At 44.3% G+C, this 21,252-nt stretch overlaps 1 protein-coding gene across 1 annotated transcript in view; it reads left to right on the forward strand.

Annotated features, from left to right (window-relative positions):
* The window catches only part of CACHD1 (cache domain containing 1), a 66,252-nt gene extending 48,022 nt beyond the window's left edge, over nucleotides 1–18,230 (forward strand). The window contains exons 15-26 of the mRNA XM_010007965.1: nucleotides 1,705–1,815; nucleotides 5,743–5,865; nucleotides 7,870–7,969; nucleotides 8,093–8,209; nucleotides 9,898–10,058; nucleotides 10,914–11,000; nucleotides 11,509–11,625; nucleotides 12,791–12,942; nucleotides 13,383–13,544; nucleotides 14,432–14,509; nucleotides 15,451–15,552; nucleotides 17,980–18,230. Of these exons, the coding sequence (XP_010006267.1) occupies nucleotides 1,705–1,815; nucleotides 5,743–5,865; nucleotides 7,870–7,969; nucleotides 8,093–8,209; nucleotides 9,898–10,058; nucleotides 10,914–11,000; nucleotides 11,509–11,625; nucleotides 12,791–12,942; nucleotides 13,383–13,544; nucleotides 14,432–14,509; nucleotides 15,451–15,552; nucleotides 17,980–18,218 (1,549 nt within the window). The 3' untranslated portion in view covers nucleotides 18,219–18,230. The remainder of the gene's footprint in view (nucleotides 1–1,704; nucleotides 1,816–5,742; nucleotides 5,866–7,869; nucleotides 7,970–8,092; nucleotides 8,210–9,897; nucleotides 10,059–10,913; nucleotides 11,001–11,508; nucleotides 11,626–12,790; nucleotides 12,943–13,382; nucleotides 13,545–14,431; nucleotides 14,510–15,450; nucleotides 15,553–17,979) is intronic.
* The last annotated feature ends 3,022 nt before the right edge of the window (nucleotides 18,231–21,252 follow it).

The following is a 21,252-nucleotide window of genomic DNA, read 5'->3' on the forward strand; positions in this document are numbered from 1 at the left end:
CCACCAGGAGACAATGGTGAGTTTTTAGGCTCCTGTTATCAAAGCTTTTTGGATAATCTTGGAGGGCAAGGAGACAAATATTTGGTATGGATTTCATAGCCTGAGGGTTCCTCGTGCCCAGCTACAAAGTCTTTAACCAGAAACGTTTCCATTGTGGGTAAGAGGCTCAGTGCTTAAATGCTGCTAGTTACAACCCTGAGTGGTTCTAAACCTTTTAAGTGATAGTTCCTGTGTCATCTCCCTGCTATGGCAGATGGGAATATAAATATTCAGAAAATGAGTCATCCCTTTTAGGGATTAGCTGATTTGGGAGGATTTTCAGCTCCCTCTGCCATTTTTGGTCGTTAATATTTTAGTCCTTTTGTTTGTTTGTTTACAGCAGATTTCCTTGCTAATTGAGAGGAGGGATTTGCTGGCTCGACTGTGTGCTGTTAATTATGCACTAGCATCTGATTTGGAAAAATATTTGTATACATTACAAATCAGAGCCTGCGACATGAGAGCTCTGGAGGGTGTTTGGATGTGGGTGCTTGGAGAGGAGCCAGCTGGGTGCTGCCACCCAGCCATGCTGGGAAAGGCAGGAGCCAACACTGCATCCCAGCCCTCTGGCTCTACAGGGAATGCTCTGAATTACTCCTGGCACTGGCTGTGCTGTAGCTCTCCCAACCCCTATTTTCCCTGAAAAAAGATCATTACCATAACTACTGATTAGCTTTGCTCCAGTTTTTTTTCCTTTTTGCTGTTATTTCTGGTTTTGCTGACAGTGAAGAGGATGGAATTTTGCTCTCTTGTTTTGTAGGGAGATGCACGAGGTGCATTTGTGTTATGAATGAACTGAATGGACTTTTACAACCCTTTGTTTTCATTGAAAAAGCTCTGAAATTATTTTTATTATTGTTTCGGGGAGTTTTTTGAGGCTTTATTTTTTTTTTTCCCCTTTACACTTCACTGATGTTTTCAAGCCTTGGTTTGAAAAAAACCTCCATATGCAGCAGGACAGAGTGTCTTGGTGTTTATATAAAGCCCAGTGCTGGCAGTGTTTTGGAAAGGAGATGCAAGCAAAACTCTGGAGGTAAAGCAGAATTCAGCCACTTGCCCAGTGCAGCCCAGACTGGTGGGTTAGTGTCCTGGCAAGCAAAGCAAGAACTTTTTTATACACAAAAGTCCTTCCAACAGTTGGGATGTTTTATAAACTTTCTTACAACAGTAGGAAGATATTTGAGATAATTGTGGCTCACGTTGTGTTGACAGTATGTTTTAAAAGTCTAGTTTGTAATCACTTTCTGACATCTTCCCAGATGTTCACGTGTGAATCCTACCCATGGGATGTCCTTTCTCCTGTGTTTGCAACATAATAATTTTGCCAGTGTTTGCTTTGAGTCTGAGACACCACTGGCACCAATAATATATTGTCCTGGATAAAAATGTCTACGGTGGCATTCAGCATACTCTGTGTGCAAGTAAATCATGCTTTTTTTTAATGGAATATGTGCTGAAGAACCATTTATTGAGCAAGTCTTGGTTCTTAACATATTTAGGTACTTGTTTAATATTAAGAAATTAATATTAAGAAGTTGATTTGACAGCAGGTTGCTCACAGTGTGCAGACTTCAGTGCTTGTTTCTGCAAAATCATGGATACGGTCTTAAAGTTTACAGTGACCCTTTGTCTCTAATGAGGAGTGTTTCCTTTGGCTGCCCTTAGGTACTTGCATGCAGTGGCTAATCCAGGACTAATTACCTTTACTGGTCCCTACTTGGATGTTGGAGGGGCTGGTTACGTTGTCACAATCAGTCACACAGTCCATTCTTCCAGGTAAGTGGTGTTTTGAGGTTTGTCTTAAGAATACACTCAATTATCAAGATGTGCTTTGGGAAGGAGAAAAATAAGCTGAACGACTCCTCTGTGTGTTGAGGAACTGAAAACCAGACCTGGTTTTAAAGTGCTTTTGATGAAATGTGTAGATTCCATGGAAATAGTGTATTGAAATACTGAAAATAATCCATGGTATATGAATAGTTTTGTATTTTGTAGCTTTTGTGATATACAAGATTGAGAAAAAAAGATGGATGAGACTGTTTCTGGATGAACATGGCATGAGATGTCATCTATGCATGTACCTGGGAGGAGTAGAGGAATCACTTTCATTAGCCAGTTTGGGATAAGTTCCCTCTCTGCTGGTAGTGAAATACTTTTTCATCAAGGCAGCTCATCTCTAAATCTCACACTTTCTCTTCTGAAGCTCTATGTCCCAGGGTGAGGGTTGAAAGGGAAGAAGAGGTGAGAGCAGATCTGCAAAGGGAAGTTAGTCTGCAGGGCACTTGTAATTAAAGAGTACTGTACTCCAGGAATAGGGGGAGCTGCTCCCCTGGGCTGTTTAAATACAGCTTTCAGAAGTAAGAACTTGAGGAGAAGCCTGTAAACCTTTAACTGCCCATACAGGACTGCAGAAAACAAATCAGAGTGGAGACAGCAGCCTGTGCCTTTGGGATCAAACCCCACATAGCAAAAGGAACATGGTAGCCATATGTTAATGTGGTCAATATTGCCACCAGGAGAAGTGGAGACAGCCTCTCTGTGAACATCTTGTCAGTGCTGGAATGTCCCCTTCCTCATGGACCAGAATTTTGTTTTTTGTTTCAGCAACCCTTGGCCAGACCCCCAGCCTAAGGCTGAGGTCTGGTTTGAGATGGGGGCTGTTTCATAGACTCACACAAGCTTGGGTTGGAAGGGACCTTCAAAGATCATTAAGTTCCAACCTCCTGCATGGGCAGAGACACCTCACACTAGACTAGGTTGCTCCAAGCCCCATCCAGCCTGGATCTGAATGCTTCCAGAGATGGGGCAGCCACAGTTTCTCTGGGCTTGGAGGAATATTCTCATAGTGAGGAATTTCCTCCTAATGTCCAACCTAATGCTCCCATCTTCCAGTTTTAAGCCATTAAAGGTGGTCAGTTTATAGAATATGTACAAACCTTTCTGGCATAAGCTTTCCCAAGATTCAGAGATGGTCGTTACTTGTTTTGTTCTTTACATGGAGTCTCTTCCAAGACTTTCACCCAGCATGTGGCTTTTGCACACTCTCTATCTGAGACCCCACCAGCACAAAGGTAACTCCCAAAGTTGTGCTGGTAAATGCAGAGCACAAAGCCAAAAGAGCTTGGGGTGCTGCTTTCCTACTCATAGAGTTAGCTCAGCTTTTTTTGGGATTTCCCACCACAGGACATCTGCCTGTCCTTTTTGGCAGGAATATTATCAGGCCGAATGCCTGCGTGGTGCCTCTCACAGAGGAATTTACTTAGGGGAAACAAGCACTTTGGTAAGAAGAGAAGTGCAATTAATCAAAGTTCTGATTTTTATCTAGCAAGCGGCGGTTCCGTTAAGAACTTAAAGCTCGTGTAGGTTATTAGAACATGAATAAAGAATGGTTAAACAAAGTTTGGCAGATGTGAGTGTGATTCCTGGGTAAATGTGACTTCTAAAGCTTATAGTCACATGCAGTTATAATCCCCAAAGAGGTCTTGGTTTAAAAAAGCTGCAAGGGTGGGGGAGGAATCAGTGGAGTTAATAGACACACTTGCCTTGCAAACTGCTGCATGGGTTCAAATAACAACCTTAGTTCATCTGGAGCTGAGGTTTTCCTCTCATTCCCATTTTATGTATATCTTGGTTTTTTGGAGGCTGGGAATAGGAGTTATTCAATACAGCTTTTGTCAGCAACCCAGGATTTAATGCTTCAAAATGAAGCTAAAATATTTACAACATTGCTAGTGGCTTTTTGTTTGTTAGGACAGAGCAGTAACTTCATCACTTGGTGCCTTGTCACATACAGTTAAATGTGTCTGTGCTGCTTCACTGTCATCCTTTTTCCCATTCCTCCTTCATGAAATGAGTAATGTTAAAAATAAATGCAGATTTTTAGATTCTGCATTTATAAATCTACAAATTACGTTTGATGACGTCTTCACTGAACCTCTTTAGAAGTAAACAAACTTCAGTCCAGTAAACAGAGTTGATTTTATATAAACAAGGGTTGCCAGCAGCCTCTTCTCTGCATAGTCCAGCTGTGCTGTTCATTTATCTTTTCTAAACATTTTAATTCCTGTCTTGAGAGATTTCAAAAAGTAAATTTTACAAAGTAATAAGTTAAAGGTGTCTCCTTTGTCATCAACATGAGGCCCCACATAGGTGCAAAATAGCACGCCCTGTGATCTGAGGGTGAACTGGTCACCCTGTGTCCTTCAGGGGTGAGAGACAGCTTGGTCTGGCCATGCCATCTCAGTGCTGCAGAAGGCAAGGGCTGAGAACTGGGGTACTGGAAATGGAGGAGTTCTTAAGACCACCACATCCTATAACCATTTTCATGACCTGCCATAATGATGAATATTAGATATTTTCCTCTGTTAACTGTATTAGAAGGCTTTTCTTGCAGAACCTCTGATAACCACTGGGGATTTGCACCTTAGTTCAAGTGGATTGATTCAGGAGGTCTTGACTGTCTGGATGTTTCTCCTGAGGGGAAGGTGGGAATTTGCCAGGAAAAGACGTTTTGGGAAAGTAACAACATAAATAGAATTCAGTTTCTCTTTGGAGCTGTCAGCATCCAGATGGTCTCTCCAAATGTCAAGTATTTTTTTTCTGCCAGGAGGGGTCTTGCAATTGTTTCAGTGATGGTGAGGAAAGTTGGAACAATACGACTGAGCAGAAGGAGGGCTTTTTTACCTTTATGGAGCTGTAGGAAAACACACTGCTACATATCAGCCTGAGTCTGTTTTGTTGGTCTTCGATATCTCAGTTGTTAAGGCAACCATGTGCATTCCCAAACTGGTGGGTAAAAATAGAAACATAAGCACCTTCTCAGGATGGGTGAAATATTACAATTTACAGCAGCTCCTGCTGCCAGGGCTGGTGAGCATCCAGAGGCTCCAGGGCCTGCCCTTTCCCTGAGTCTTTTATTTTATGGTTGCCCTACACTGGGGATAAATACTGAATTGGAATGTTTTGCTAAGTTATATGGGTTGAACTGTCACCTGGCAGTCCCCAGGCAGGGTCAGGTTAATGGGAGGTACTCCTGTTTAATTCCAGCTGGCAGTGGCCTGCTAGTAGGATGCGATTTGAGGCATTTAACTCACTCATGTTGCCACCCTGGCCAGCTTTTTTCTTCTGGCTGAAATTCATAATCACTCCTACACTTTGGAATTTCAGGGATTTAGCAAAGTATCTGTGGCAGCTTCACATACATGTGCTAATGCTGGGGACTGAGCAGCATGTGAAAATCCATGGAGGTGGTGGGGGTTTTGGTGGTAGAAGTTAGGAGTTGTGTCCTGTGTTTCTTTTTGTGGGTGGGGAATTCTGAATCCTAACTTATGGCACTAAACATTAACTGTCTGTAGGTGGCAGAAGTGTATGTGAGGGCTGAGGGAAACCCTGGGGTCTTTTCCTGGGTGTGATGCAGGCCTTCTGCCTCCTCATTTTGGTTGTATGAGGTGCAATTTCAGTGAAGGGACTTTGGGATGTCCACCAAAGAACTCACTCTGTTAGGACCCAGTTCTCTCCATTCACAGCTGCTAGAACTGTTCACTTGAATGCGCAGAGGTGACCTGCAGTGTGGAGGTGTGGAGTTGAGCTGGTCCTTTCTATGCCAAGGAAGCCAGTCCCCTGTTCAATTAGGGAATTGAGTAATTAAAATATTAATTATGCATACAGCTGTCAAAGCCTTTTTCCTTTTTCCCCTTTTTGCAGTGCACAGATGTCCTCAGGACATTCAGTGGCAGTCATGGGCATTGACTTCACCCTGAGATACTTCTACAAAGTTCTCATGGACCTGCTGCCTGTTTGTAACCAAGATGGAGGAAACAAAATAAGGTAAGCTCTTCCTTCCAGGCAAGAAATACCTAAAGCCTGCTTTTTTACCTTTAACCAGATGACCCAGAGGTACTTTCCAACTTAGCTTATTCTAAGATTCTCTTCCTTTCAATGCTTGCTCTCTGATTTCCACTAAAAATTGTGCTTGTTCTTCTCATAGAGATTATGTGGACTTTTGTGTTATTCAGGATCAAACTGTCATCAGCTAAGTAAACAGTCTGCAGGAATACAGAAACAGAAGATAGCTAATTTTGTGTTGTTGTTACATTAAGACTTCACTGAAATCCTGGACAAAAATAATTTTATTAAATGAATACACTTCCCATTCTCTTCCATTTGTTTTCATTTTACTTTAGTTACTGTGAGCCTGTAATGATGATACATTATCTCTACTTATTTTAACTATGATGATTAAAGTATACTCTTTTTCTCAGAAATAGATAGCACAGCATTAGTCAGAAGAAGCCAGATTTCTTCTGGAGTATATAATTTTATTTAGACCTTGTGTCTTAACTGTTCCTCTTTACCCTTTTTTTGAAAAATCACAGGGGGGGCAGGGGTAGATTCTAGTTTGGATCTGGAGTAACTTGATAACATGGTTTGGGCATTGTTGTTGTTTCTGTCTTTGTTTTTAAACCTTGGATTTGGAAAGGGAAGTGGTTTTTTTTGTCATCCTCCCATTTTTTTCTCATTTGGTTTGGGTGGTTTTTTTACATATATTTTACAGTGTAGAAAAAAACCCAAACACCAGGATTTCTGGTTTGGCATCCCTTCTCCCCTAGTTACAAACTATTAATAATCAACAGGGTCAGATGCTTCATTCTGTTTCTTCATTCCCTGAATGAGGAATTTCAAGCATATTCTTAAATGCTTTGTTAGACCATTCTAATGTAGGAGCTGGATCCAGTGCTCACAACCTCTGCATCCCTGCACACAGGTACAGAGAACTATTCTAACCATCTGGCAGGAAATTGAGCTTTTTTTAAATGTGTTTCTGCAAAGGTTTTTCTCTCTGTAGTAATTCTGGAGTAGCCACTACTAGTTCTCCTGTTGCCCATAGCATCTTCCAGGAAAAAGAGAAAATGCAGCATCACTATGATTTTTCTACTACAAAACTCAAACAATTTGGGACAGTAAAAAGAAGCCTAACAAAAACTTTTCATAACTCCTTTTTGTGCCTAAAGTGCACAGTCCCATCTGTCCTGCACTCATCCCTCATGGATTAGAACCTTGCAGCACCCTGGTTTCTAGGTAGGGGCACAGATCCCACATCCTTCCCTGACATTACATGGGAAACAAATGGGAAGAACTGAAAAGGAAAAGGTTGGGAAGGCTGCGAGTGCAAGAAGAGGGAGTTATCTCCCTCTTCAAATTGCATTCTAAGGCAGGAGATCATTAAAGGAGAGTGTGAAATCTCTGTTTAATTAGTAACATGGAAGATGAATAAACTGGTAAAACTTTCCAAGTTTCATTATGCTTCATTTATTTCTGGATCTTCTCTGATCAGACAAGGCAACACACTGATAAGTTTTCCTTTCTGTCTCTAATCAGTTCTGTTTTCAAGTTCTTGATGGCCCAGGCTTGCTGTAACAGTAACAGATCTAAAAGCTTCAGGGAAACACCCAATATAATTTTAAAGATGTTTTGCAGTGAAATTGTTTAATGGCCCTGTTATTTGAATAAACAGAAGCCTTTAAAAATGCTTCCTCTAGCTGTACATTGAATATTGTGTTTTATTTTGCCATGTTTTGCTATATTCTGACACTGGCCCAGGCTGCCCAGAGAAGTTGTGGCTGCCCCATCCCTGGAAGTGTTGAAGGGCAGGTTGGATGGGGCTTGGAGCAGCCTGGGCTGGTGGGAGGTGTCCCTGCCCATGCAGGGGGTTGGAACTAGATGAGCTTTAAGGTCCCTTTCCACATAAACCTTCTGGGATTCTGATGATTCTATTTCTCCAAAGCCCAGGGGTGTCTAATGGGAGGCTCTTGGCTTTGTTTGTGGTGGCAGGTGCTTCATCATGGAGGACAGAGGGTACCTTGTGGCACACCCAACCCTCATTGATCCCAAAGGACACGCACCGGTGGAGCAGCAGCACATTACACACAAGGTTTGGCCCCCTTTTCCTTTCCTCATTCCTGCCTTTTTAAACTCCTGAGGTGGCAATGACTGTAGAGAAGCTGTTGTCTGTCTGTGATTTCAAAGGCATAAAATCCTCCTTTTTTTCACTTAGGAGCCTTTGGTAGCAAATGACATTCTGAACCACCCAAACTTTGTCAAGAAAAACCTCTGCAACAGCTTCAGTGACAGAACAGTTCAGCGGTTTTACAAATTTAATACCAGCTTAGTGGTAAGTATGTTTTTATATTTTATTTTGCTTTTGAATGTACTTTGGTTGGGTTGGGTTTCTTTTGGTGGAACACGAATCCTCGCCAGGATCAGCAGAGGAGGCTGGAATCCAACCTTCTGTGTGGATTGGCCAATGTTCACCCACACCAGACACACAGTCGGTGACCTGGGTTGCACAAACTGGGCTCCCACAAGGAGTCAGTTGACATACAAGGGATTATGGATATGGTCGGTGGCCAAGTGTGGTTGATGTCTGCAAAGTCTCATCTGGCATCAGGAAGGCAAGTTCTCGGTTGCTGGGTGAGGAGTTCCCAGTAGTAGTTGGGATTTTTTGCTTAGGGTCCTGACCTCTGGCTTCCAACTCTGACCAGTATCACATCCTTCTGTGACATGGGTAGTAAAAGTCTCCAAAAATGTAGGGAGGTGGCTGAATAAATGCATTTATTGATGCAACTTGAGCATTTACAGTGTATCATTTGTCAAACTGCAGCCTTTGGAGATGTGAATGCTCTGTGGTCCCCACTGGGCCTCTGTGAACTTCCTCATGTACACAGAGTTCTAAGCCAGGGGCTGTCATTTCTCTGTGCCATGAATGCCAATTGCAGTGCCACACATCCACCCCTGCAAGATCAGTGTGGAATTATTCAGAAGAGGTTAAGCTCTGTGGGAGAAGCTGCTCGTTATATTACACTTCTCAATTCTTATTGGGAGGAGAAGGTGGGAAATGAGTGTCAAAAATATTTGGAAGTTATGTGAGAATATGTTGGTGTATGTCAAGGTGGGCTAAAACACTTTGCCCACACTTGGAATGCAAAATTGCAAGTGTGTTACTGGAAGTGAAATTGTACAAGACAGAGCAAAAACTCAGGACTGTGCTGTGCAGATAGGGATCAGGAGTGACCTGCCTACCAAGCAGATCCCAGCTCTACACTGCTGTGGTGTGGGGTTTTTTAGAGTAGATGTGCCAGGAGGTTTTCAGCAAGTTGTGGTGGTGCCTCCCCATCAGAGTGGAGCCTCTTTGCTCATAAATGCTTATAAATATCTGAAGGGGTGTCAGGAGGATGGGTCTAGTCTCTTTTCCTCAGTGTCCAGTGACAGGACAAGGAGCAGTGGGCACCAGCTGGAGCACAGGGGGGTTCAAGCTAAACATAAGGAACAACTTCTTACTGGTGAGAGTAACAGAGAAAGAACAGGCTGCCCAGATAGGTTGTAGAGTGTCCTCCTCTGGAGACATTCAAAACCCATCTGGACATGTTCCTGTGAGATTTGCTGTAGGTGATCCTGCTCTAGCAGGAGGGTTGGACTAGATGAGCTTCAGAGGTCCCTTCCAACCCTGACCACTCTGGGAGGTCCCTGGTGCCTGGCACAGCAGGGACGGGTCAGCGAGTGATGAGATGGAGGGAAATGCAACCTGCTCTTGGTGGGATGCCAGACTCAACGTGCTGCCCCATCTCTGCATTTTTACAAGTGAAGTGTATTTGTATCTGTCCTCAGCAAATTCTTTCCACTCAGCAGTAGCTTGGAAGCAAAACTCAACAGGTTGATGAATTTTCTGCTATTTGTGAAGGCAGCACTCCCGTGCATTAGTGTTCCCTCACCTCTGTGCCTTTCCTTGGAAGGAAGAAGGTCTTCAACTCGCTAAAAACAGGTTTCTTACTACACCCTTAACTCTACCTGTTTTTTCCCTAGGGTGATCTGACAAACCTTGTGCACGGCAGCCACTGCTCCAAGTACAGGCTGACAAGAATCCCAGGCACCAACGCCTTCGTGGGAATCGTCAACGAGACCTGTGATTCCCTGGCCTTCTGTGCCTGCAGTATGGTGGACAGGCTGTGCCTCAACTGCCACAGGTGAGAGGGAGGGCAGGAGGGAAGGGCCTCATCCAGCCATCTGCTTCTCCCCTCGTGGATTCTGTGGTTTGTTCTTGATTCAAGGTTTAGAAAAAAACACATTGATTTTATAAGCTAAATGAAAAACATGTGGTACAAAGCTGAAGTGAAAACAAAATGGTTCCTGGACCTGTGCTGTTTGTAAGGAGCATGGTGACTTGGAATGCCTCTGCTTCTTACCCAGGGAAGCTTGGGATGCCCAATCCCTGGAAGTGTTGAAGGGCAGGTTGGATGGGGCTTGGAGCAGCCTGGGCTGCTGGGAGGTGTCCCTGCCCATGCAGGGGGGTTGGAACTAGAGGATCTTTAAGGTCCCTTCCAACCCAAACCAGCTGGGGATTCTAATCCTTTGCCATAATGTCAGCTTATTTAAACATGGGGTGGTTTGTTCTTGATGCTTTTGTACATTTTGGGTAGATAATGTGAAATAAAGACTGTGACCGATTTGGTTTCTCAGAGTAACTGTCTGTGGATCAGGGCCTTTGTTCTGGCATGTTAAGACTCAGGATTTTATGTGGATTGTCAGTTTTCCATCGAGGGGTTCCTCCTGCTTGCTGGAGATGACTCCACCAGCATCAGTTAGGTCTGGGACTCATCCAGGGGTTGTCTGCTTTTGAAACTTCCACGGGTGGGAAAGGGATGAAAGAGGCTCCATGAATACATGGTCCTCAGCCCTAGTGCAGAACAGAAACAATCCCGGTGTTCCTGGGGGAAGGAGAAAGGTTACTGAGCAGCCTCCTCCCTGGGTCCTGCGCGCTGGGCTTAACATGGGGGTGGAACCTCTGATGTGGTTTTTTGGTGTGTTTCGTGCCCCTGCAGGATGGAGCAGAACGAGTGTGAGTGTCCCTGCGAGTGCCCTCTGGAGGTGAATGAATGCACCGGCAACCTCACCAACGCCGAGAGCAGGTGAGACCCAACCTCCTCATGGGCAGCACCTGACACAAGCTAATCATCCGAATTCATCCTTTGATCATGCTAACTTACCAGATAGAATGGACAGGATTTTAGTATAATTGAACAGATGCTCTGTAATAAGTAAAATGGTGGGTTTTATGGGGGCTGGGTGTCAAGAAGGAAGGGACAACCTCTTTTCACTTATGTCCTGTGATAGGACAAGGGGCAGTGGATTCAAACTCGAGCACAGGAAGTTTCACCTCCATGTGAGGAAGAACTTCTTTACTGCAAGGGTTACAGAGCAATGGAACAGGCTCCCCGGAGAGGTTCTGGAGTCTCCTTCTCTGGACACTTTCAGGACCCATCTGGATGTGTTTCTGAGCAACCTGCCCTGGATTTGGTCCTGCTGTGGCAGGGAGGTTGGACTCGATGATCTCCAGAGGTCCCTTCCAACTCCTAACATTCTGTGATCATGCTTTGACTATTTTAATGTAAGGCTTGACTTTCTGCCACCATACAGGAACCCAAGCTGTGAAGTCCACCAGGAGCCCATGACCTTCACAGCGATTGATCCAAGTCTCCAGGATGCTCTGCCCCAGTGCATCAACACTCAGTGCAACCAGAGAACAGAGAGCGGGTAAGGGGCCCTTCTGCCTCCCCCAGAATAGACTGTGTTCTTGAAACACTTAGGGGAAAGTTGGTCTTCATGCACAGTTTAAGAAAAGAGAAGAAAAAACAACTTATGCCAGAATGAGGCATTACAGCACACACCAGTGATGGCATTAGGCTGCAGTGCAGAAACAAGAACTCAGTATTCTTGTTTGAGTCCCAGAACACCAGGGTTTTAAACTGAAAGAGGGGAAATTGAGATGAGATCTTAAGGAGAGATTCTTTGCTATGAGGGTGATGAGACCCTGGCCCAGGTTGCCCCGGGAAGTTGTGGATGCTCCGTCCCTGGAAGTGTTGAAGGACAGGTTGGATGGGGCTTGGAGCAGCCTGGTCTAGTGGGAGGTATCCCTGCCCACACAGGGATTGGAACTAGATGAGCTTTAAGGTCTTTCCCAATGCAAACCAGTCTGTGACTCTGATTAATAGCAAAGAAATGGCTTTCCTGTCTCACTGTGGGACTGGGAACCGAGGGCTGTGCAAGTGGAAGATCTGCTGTTGAAAGTACAACAAATTCTCCTTTCTGGCAAACTGGATAGTTTTGCTGTGTTTGTTATCTGCAGGAGTGTGTGGACTCAAGTGTTCACTGAAAGCAGACTGTTCTCTCATGGTGGGGGCTGTGGAGCACGTTTGAGGTGATAGCTGCTGGTTGCCTGCTGCTCTCTTCTGCTCCTGGGTTGTGTAGCGAAGCCTGAGGCCTTATTTATTTTTCACTAGTTATAAGAGGTCTCCAGGGAACTGAGACTGCTAGAACATCTTGTGCTCTGAGCACACTCTCCAAACCCTTACTTCCATCTTCCAAAAGGGTGGAGCTGTAGTCAGACTTCACTGTGCTGAGAAATGTCTTACTGGAGGAGTTAAAAGTAGGAAGTTCTTCCTTTGCTCGGGCTCTGTTGGAGGGAAAAAACAAAGCAGACAGGCTTGGAAGGTGCATGCTGAAGATGCAGTTTCCTTGGTAACATCCCTTGTGGCATTTAAGCTTTTTAATGAGAAGGTTTTTGTGGCCAAACATTCTGCGTGTGAGGGTTTGCAGATGATTTTGGCCTCCCTTTGCCTCACTAGCAGCCGGAGCTGTGCCAAATGAGGAGTGTTGAACTTGAAAGTAAATATGGTCTCCTTTTGGTTTTGATTTTCAGGGATTGCTTTGGTGTATTGGACTGTGAGTGGTGCATGGTAGACAGCGATGGGAAGACCCATCTGGATAAGTCCTATTGTGCCCCTCAGAAGGAATGCTTTGGTGGCATTGTGGGAGCAAAGAGCCCCTATGTGGACGACTTGGGAGCAATAGGTAACTCTGCCTTTCCAACCAGATGCTGCATGTACATGTTTGTAGTCAATAAGAGGCACACTGAGTGTCAGAGCATGCTTCACAAAACACGTTTCTCTCTTATAATGCTGGTAAATCAGCATAAATACTGCATCAGGCAGGGAAGAAGAAGCACCAAGCCTGTTGTGAGCATTATATTTTTTAAAACACTGATGTGTAGCTGAGTGTAGCTACACAGTCCTGTCCTTAAGACAGGATTTCTGTCTTAAGGTCTTAGTGTCTTTATCTCTGAATGTCTTTTCCTTTTTAAAGTGTGCTATATTGTGTGTACTGTTCAGCACCTAGAAGAGCCTTCAAGATCTTGTCTTGTCTTCAAGATCTTCAGAGATGTTGATTTAAACCTTTATGAAGAGCATTAATGTGTTGGGTTTTTTTCCTCTGTTTTGTCCCTTTTGATTTAGGAGATGAAGTAATCACTCTGAACATGATCAAAAGTGCCCCTGTGGGCCCAGTGGCTGGAGGCATTATGGGCTGCATTATGGTGCTTGTCCTGGCCGTGTACGCCTATCGCCACCAGATCCACCGGAGGAGCCACCAGCACATGTCACCTTTGGCTGCCCAGGGTGAGCTGATAACTCTTGAGAAAAATAGGATGGTGGGAGTTAAGAACAAACCAGAACAAATCAAACCTACAAAACCAAACCAACCAATAAAAAAGACCCAGAACTTCTTTCCTTGCTTTTGTTTCAAGGCTTCAGCCCACTTTATTTACCTTTTGCCAACCTTCTGAAGTCAGGTCTCGTCCAGGGTTCTTGTGTGTTGCTGCCCTCTCCTGGGCACAGCCGGACCTGCTGCTGCCCGAAAAGAGTTTGCCCAAGAACTTTGATATGCACACGATTAGCTCAGCTCCCAGCCTTGGGACCTTGTCATACCACAGCATCCTACACGTTTGTTGTGGCTTTCACACCCCTGCTGCTTGGGCTGTTTGGGACATGTCTGTTCTTACTTGTGTTCCCTGCTTCTGATCCATGTGGTGTTCATAGGATATGTATACATGGATAAAGCCTCTGGACTCTTAGACAAAAGTGAGTGATCTGCCCTAGTTTTGGTCCTCTGACTTGGGGGGTTGGACTCAATGACCTTCGGAGGTCCCTTTCAGCTGCAGACATTCTGTGATTCTGTGTTTGGCAGAAGGGACACAGCTAGAAAGACACAGAGGTGAGAAGTGTGATCAGGGCTAATTACCTCTGTATTTGATTATACCCGACCTCTATTGTGAACCAGTTCACTTGCTTTAAAGCCTGGTCTTGTCAAGGCTGTAGGGCGTGTGTTTTCCTACTATCCCTAGACTCATCTGTCTTCGAAAAGACTCCCCCCCAAGCTCAGCCTGCATCTCTTCACACAGTAACAAAGTGCTTCCGCTGAGTTACCAGGGTGGACAGCCCTTAGTAAGATGATCCAAAATTTTTCTCTTTAACAGTTGCATTTTTCTGTTTGTAATGGTGTGTAGAAATGTCAGTGCGTATGTCGAACCTGGAAAATGATAGGGACGAGAGAGACGATGACAGCCATGAAGATAGAGGGATCAGTAAGTACCAAATCACTTCGCTGTAAAAAAATCTTAGCTTGAGAGTAAATGAGCTATTTGTTTTCTTAATATGCTAGAATTAAAAATTCCCCAAGGAAGCCCTGTGCTGATGAGCAGTGCAAAATGGCAGAGCAGTGTTTTAATTGATGGAAAATCCCAGTGCGCCTTTATTCTCATGCTGAAAAGTTACATGTTTTACTTTTAAAAGACAAATCTGGATGTGTGGAGGAGATTTGCCCCTTACCTCCCCCCAGCATGACCACTTCCACAAATAGCTCTGATCAGCTGAAAAAATGCAATTGTGACAGCACAGGAAAACCCCTACCATGGGTCAGCCTTGGAAAGGAGAGGCCAAGTCCGGCACGTATGTTCAAGAAGCATGGCAGTGAATCTTCCATGCATTGATTTGGGATGCTTGGACTTCTTCACTGTTCTGGAAAAATAGCTCTTTGCATGTGATTCTGCTGTACTGTGAGAAGAGCTGGCGCACCTGAACTCTGGGAGAGGCCCAGAGCCAGGTCCCTGTCTCTGGGCCCTCACTAAACCAGAACTAAAACAATACCCGAGATTTGAAACTGTGTCAACACTCAAAGATTGAAAAATAAGCGTATCTGAGTTTCATGGCTTGCATCTACTGCTTCTCCAAGTCCTTCTTAGTTTCGGTTTGGGTTGGCCTTCAGTGTTGCCACAGGTTCCTTAGCATTGGCACAGCAATCCTCTAACTTCTCTTAATCCAAGCAGATGAAGTGAATGAGTTTGAATGGACCTTGATCTGTTCCACATTGCAACACCACCTCTTGACTCCTCCTCCTCTGTCACAGCCATCTTAAAAGAAGTGGTATTTGAGAAGCACTAGTTTGCAGAAAGCCTGTTCCCCTGTACTGATTTCCTGGAGGAGAAGCCCTGTGTTTCAGCCCAGCCCTGTTTCTTCTCTCCCGCAGTCAGCAACACGCGGTTCATCGCGGCGGTGATCGAGCGGCACGCACACAGCCCCGAGCGCCGCCGCCGCTACTGGGGGCGCTCGGGAACCGAGAGCGACCACGGTAAGACCTTGAGTCCCTGCCCGGGCCCCACCTTCATCTTTGTGGTTATTGGGTTGCCTTCAGATCCCTGGCACGTTGCAGATACGGCTGCCGAAAGCAAAGCCAAAGGCCTTTGCTCCTTGTTGCTTCGCGGTTAAACAGCTTGGGCAGCCTTGAGGAGGTGACGCTGTCCTGCCAGGGAGCTGGTGGTGTCAGAGCGGTGGAGCAGCAGCCAGTGCTGGGCTCTCCCTGGCTGATGGTGGGTTCTGCCAGCTTCACTGGGTCACCCATGTTCAGGCCAACAGAAACAGTACTGTGGTTACCACGCTGTTTTTCCACCAACAGCCCTAACAACCCAGATGTTCAGTGGAGATAATGGACCTCTCCTATTTAACAAGGGAAAGGAAATCCCTTGCAGTGAGGTTAGCGTCTCCGTGGCTCTCCTCTCTGCCATGACAAGCACAGCTTTCACAGTATTCTAGCAACGTCTGCTGGACACCTGCATTTGCTGGGGTAAAATAAGCTTGGATTTAGACACCAAAGAGTCAGGGGCCTCCTTAGCCTTTCCCTTGCACACTCAGTACATACCATCATCACAGAGGGCATCTTATGTCACCTATTCAGCCATGGGCGTTTGCCCTCCAAACATACTTGAACCCTGGTTTGAGTCAGGGAATTCTGACAAGACTCTTATGCCCTGAGACTAAGTTGTCTTAACTCATGTAAGCTGTGGGACGGGTGTCATGGTGTTGGCTCATGAGGGGCTCAATGTAAATTAAGAGGAGGGTTGGACAAAGCAGTCTGCCACAGATGTCAGCTCGAGCTGCCTGGGTATGTTACGGCCTGTTCAATTATTAAGACAGTGGTTGCACTAATGCAATTGCTGAGGGACAAGACTTCTGAAGGCCAAAGCCTGGGAAGGCAGGTGAACAGATGTCTGAGGGACAATCTTGCTCTAGGAGGAATTACCCTGGATTTGGGAGAAGATTACCTGTGCTGAGGCAGATTTGCTAGACTAGTGCTCCTTTTGCTCTATTTCTTGCACTCCTAGCAAATCCTTCCCATCTTTCTAGTCAACATGTCAGGGTTAGCAGGGGAGCTGTCTACCCATTTCTGAAGTGTGTCTATTTTTAGTTTCTGTAATTCCATCTTCTTCAAAAGGCTGCCCAGTCGTCTCCCCCAGTTCCTCTCTGCCAGCTAGAAACCATGACTTGGAGCATGGGAAATGAGAGCAGCTTTGGGTACTTAGCCTGGTATTTTTAGCACTCTTCTTTTAGTTGTCTCCAGCTGAAAACCTGACAGAGATGCTCAGAAGCACTAGTGGGTTTTCAGCTCTCAGCCACAGTTTTTGGATAATTTTTCTAAGTAAAGCAAGATCTTTTTCCTTTTAAATGTTGTAGGTTTGCATTCAGAAATACCCAGGTGGTGTTGTTTGTGCTGCCAATTGGTTTTGAGGGGTAACAGCTGGTTTTCAGTGGCAAATCTCAATCTCCCAGTAACTGCTATCACCTGGTCCAAAAGAAAGGGACAGAAGATCTCTGAGGGATGTGTTAGGAGGCAGGTTCCTCACTGAGCAAGAACGACCTTGTTGCAAGGGCTAGCTGTGAGCTGGTTTTCTGGTGACATAATTTCCTTAGGATATTCCCGGGAATGTGACATCTCATGACTCCCATGGATGGCTGATCTGGGTTTTTAACTTCTCAGACTCAGTAGTAGATATTTTAGCCAAAGGAAAGCCTTGAGTTCACTGCATGTGCTTAGCTGAAGTGTCAGCATTGCCTGGCTGAAGGACCTGCTGTGTGAAACGCTTCCCTGGTGGATTCAATAGATGTCTTTAACTCCATGGAAAGCTCCCCAGCATTAAAAACAGCTGTTTGGCTTTTACAAACAGACCCTCTCAGCTGAGAAGTGGCCTCTTCTTTTTAAAAATATAAAGTGTTGCTATACAAAATGACGTGGAGAACTTCTGCAGTTTCCAGAGAAACTCCTGGCAACCCTTACTAAGAAAGATGGAGTTTGTAGGAATAGAGGAGAAGGTAGTGGATCCTGCCTGTTTCTTGTTGGTTTGCAAAAAATCCAAGTGATAGTTGAAAAGTTACCACCCTTCAAAACAATCTGCTATGTTTTGGTTTTTAAATTGGTGCCAGCAGTTCTGCTGTAACAAACTGTTGAATGTGTCATTGTTTGTTACTGTTTGGGGTGGGACAAACCAAGGGTCTCCAAAGTTTATAAACAAGGACAGTGACAGGGAAAGGGATCCATTATGAACCTACAGAAGAGGATGGACTTGTTTGCTTTTCATTTTCTAATAGTTCCAGAAAATTGGTTGTTTCCTTTGCTGCAAAGCACTGACTGTCTGATTCCATGAAGGGGCAGCAGCCAGCCCTGTGGAATATTGATTTCTAGTCTTGCTTTTAACTTTTTGTCCTGTGCTGAATGATTCTCTAGGCTACAGCACTATGAGTCCTCAAGAAGACAGCGAAAACCCGCCCTGCAATAATGACCCCTTGTCGGCCAGCGTTGACATTGGGAACCACGACGAAGACTTAGACCTGGACACGCCGCCTCAGACAGCTGCCCTGTTGAGTCACAAGTTTCACCACTACAGGTTGCACCACCCAACTCTTCACCACAGCCACCACTTACAGGCTGCAGTCACGGTACACACTGTGGATGCAGAATGCTAATGAACAACGACACCAGAAATGTCGCTTGCAAACAACCATCCGCGTGGCCACGGGCAGCTTTGTTTCTCTGCTCTTCCCTAGGAACCATTTAACTTCCTGAGTAAACTGTTAGGCACAAAAGCTTTACATTTTTAGAAATGTAAGGTTGGCTTTGAAATGGAAGGGAAATGGGCTTGATGAATGGACCTGCCATAACATTTAATAAAATGGAGCAGGAGGCACGTTAGACCTCCAAAAACAGGGATGTGAGTTTATACAGCAGCTGACGCTTTGGAAGCCCTGTTACACTGAGCCAAGAGGAGAGAGCGAATTTAAGAGCCAGAGGTGATTTAGTTTCCTTAACTGGAAGAGCAGAAATCTGCAGCTGAAGACTAAAAAAGTGCCAGACAGAGGATCTGGCAGGGGGGGAAAGGCTGCTGGTTTCCCTGCAGTTTGTTTCGCACGTACAAAGCTCACTGCTCCGACACGTTGCCGTGTGGAACCTGGGACAATGCATCTCCAGATTTTTAAGTAAAGGATTATTTTTCTACTATTTATTGAACTTGAAACTCTTGGGGGGGGAGGGAAGGGAGAAAACATGTTAGCAATGCTCAACAACTACCACATACACTCTGTGATGGTGAAGTGGTTCTTCTGAGGAAGACATCTGTTTCTTATTAGACCATACTCATCCACTGCCCCACTCTGCAAAAGGGAAAATGAAGAAGTCCTTTCTGACGTGTTTACATTCTGAATACTTTCTTTTCCTCAATTGTTTTCTGTAAATATTACAACCTGATTTATATCACAGTATTTTCTTCCTATCTGCAGAGGAGAAACCCTGTACTAGGCAACTAAAATTCTGAGAATTCTGCCCACCAACCTCTCCACCTTTACCTCTTTGATCATCCCTAAAGGTTTCCTGTGTGGAAGTAATAAAGGAATTTATTTAGCATTAGTGACCAGGTAATTTCAAATGAAATCTGTGCCATTCTTCTGTTTCAATAGGACACTGTTGAGATCAGAAGTAGGGATAAACCAGTGTTTTGTAAAACTTGGGTTACTGTGGAAGGCATCTTGCTGAAATCATGATTTTAAGCTGCTGCTGTTTGTCTGGAATTTAACATTGCTTGGTAAGTCAAACAGATTAATCACAGGGCATCATAATTATGAATTAGTTTGAAATCAGTGTTGTATTTTAGATTCACATTTTGTGATTACGGTGATATAAAACCATTCTTGCACTGTGCATATGATAAACATCCATTTATATGTAGGGTTTTTTAAAAGAAAAATAATTTGTTTGAATTAATATGGTACTTAATACTGTATTCTGTAAAAAATTGGTTCTTAAACAGTACGGTAAAATAACTATATGTGTGATATCAGGATACCCCTTTATACTGTGTATAAAATGAAAATCTCTAGTGAAATAAACTGTATATAAAGTATAGTTCTGTGGATAACTGGCTAGATTGAAATGACTTTCTCAATTTCCTTCAATTTCTCTGGCTGAGTGAGTGCCACAGCAGGGATGGAACATTGGATCAGGTTGTTCTTGTTTTTACCAACAACCCTGAAAGATGTGAACTTTATATATAAATGACAGTATTGACAAATGTTTTAAACTTTTTTTTTTTCCATGAATGTTTCTGGAAGTGGTCTGCCACTGTGTAGATTCACCAAAGCAAATAATTGGGGTTTTTTCTTGTGTTTCTAAAAATTCTGCACTGGGTTTGTCATTCTGCTGTGTTTGGGTAGGATTGAGTTGTGGGGTTTTGCTAATCAGACAACTGGAGAGATCTGTTGAGCACTGCTTCATGCTCCTGGAGGCCTGAATCAGATGCCCTGCAACAGTCACTGTGTCCATCTATAGACCTAACTTGCTGGCATTTCTAATTATGAATCCAAAATAATGCTGGTTGTTGGGTAGTGATCCAACTGGCTGGTTTGTCAGGTTTGCCTTGAGGAGAAAATGCATGATCTTACTGATAGAGCAAAGGGCAACATACCCAGCCAAAAGCAGAATTTTTAAGCAAGAAGGGAAAATACTTTTCAGTGTGGAAACCATTCAATTGTATGTAGGTTTTAAAACCAATTGGTGTTAAACATCAAACAAGGTACTTTGTGCATTTCCTAGGTCCTACAGAACACCATACAGGTGTTCTCACTGAAATCCAGAGATGGGAGGTTCTGGTGAGGACTTTATTTGCTCAGATCTGTGCATGTAACATAGAAGCTGGAATTACCACTTGGCAAAAGTATCTCTGGAAGTCACCAAGTTGTAAAGCAGAATTTAAATTGTATTTTGCCCATCTGCATATATCTGGAGGAATCTCACTCTGCAGCAGAAGGTCTTGACCCTGAGTATTTGCTCCTCAGTTGTAGTTTTTTATGTGAAGTAACATTAGAATAGTTTCTTTGCATATGAAATACTATAAGCAGAAATGAAGCAGAGCACACCTTTAGCTTGATCTGCACTTGCCTGCCTGCTCTGGTGCTGATGTGAATTTACACCAGGTGAAGCCATGGAGCACATTTGTAGTGGGAGGCACATCATTAAGCCCAGCTGTAATTAAACTGCAGTGTTAACCACAGGTTGTATGGATACATTTATTAACTCACACTGGCTTATTCTCTACTACCTTTGTATAGTGGGCAAGATATTTGTTGTTCAAAACGTACCATATTCACATCTCTTGTGAAATGCAGTAATATGAATTATTTTCTTAACTCTCATACTGTTTCAGGGGAGAGGTTTTATTGTTGTTCTTCACATGACATGCCGGGCAGAAGCTGCTTGCAGTGTCCCCAGTTGCAGCCCTGCCAGACAGATATCCAAGGGTGGCAGAGCACTTCCCTTTGGACAGCTACCAAAACCTCTCAGCAATCCAGCCCCCTTGCTTTTACCTTTAAAAGCTTTCACAGAGCTGCACCTCACTGCTACTTCATCACTTTGTTCTGGGACAAACAAACTGTTCTTGATTTGTGAGGTCTGGACAACCTTGCTTATACTGGAAGTAAGAAGAGCCAAAGCTGCTCCTATTAAGGAATA

The sequence above is a fragment of the Chaetura pelagica genome, unplaced genomic scaffold, assembly GCF_000747805.2.
Source record: "Chaetura pelagica isolate M959 unplaced genomic scaffold, ChaPel_1.0 scaffold212, whole genome shotgun sequence".
Taxonomy (NCBI): domain Eukaryota; kingdom Metazoa; phylum Chordata; class Aves; order Apodiformes; family Apodidae; genus Chaetura; species Chaetura pelagica.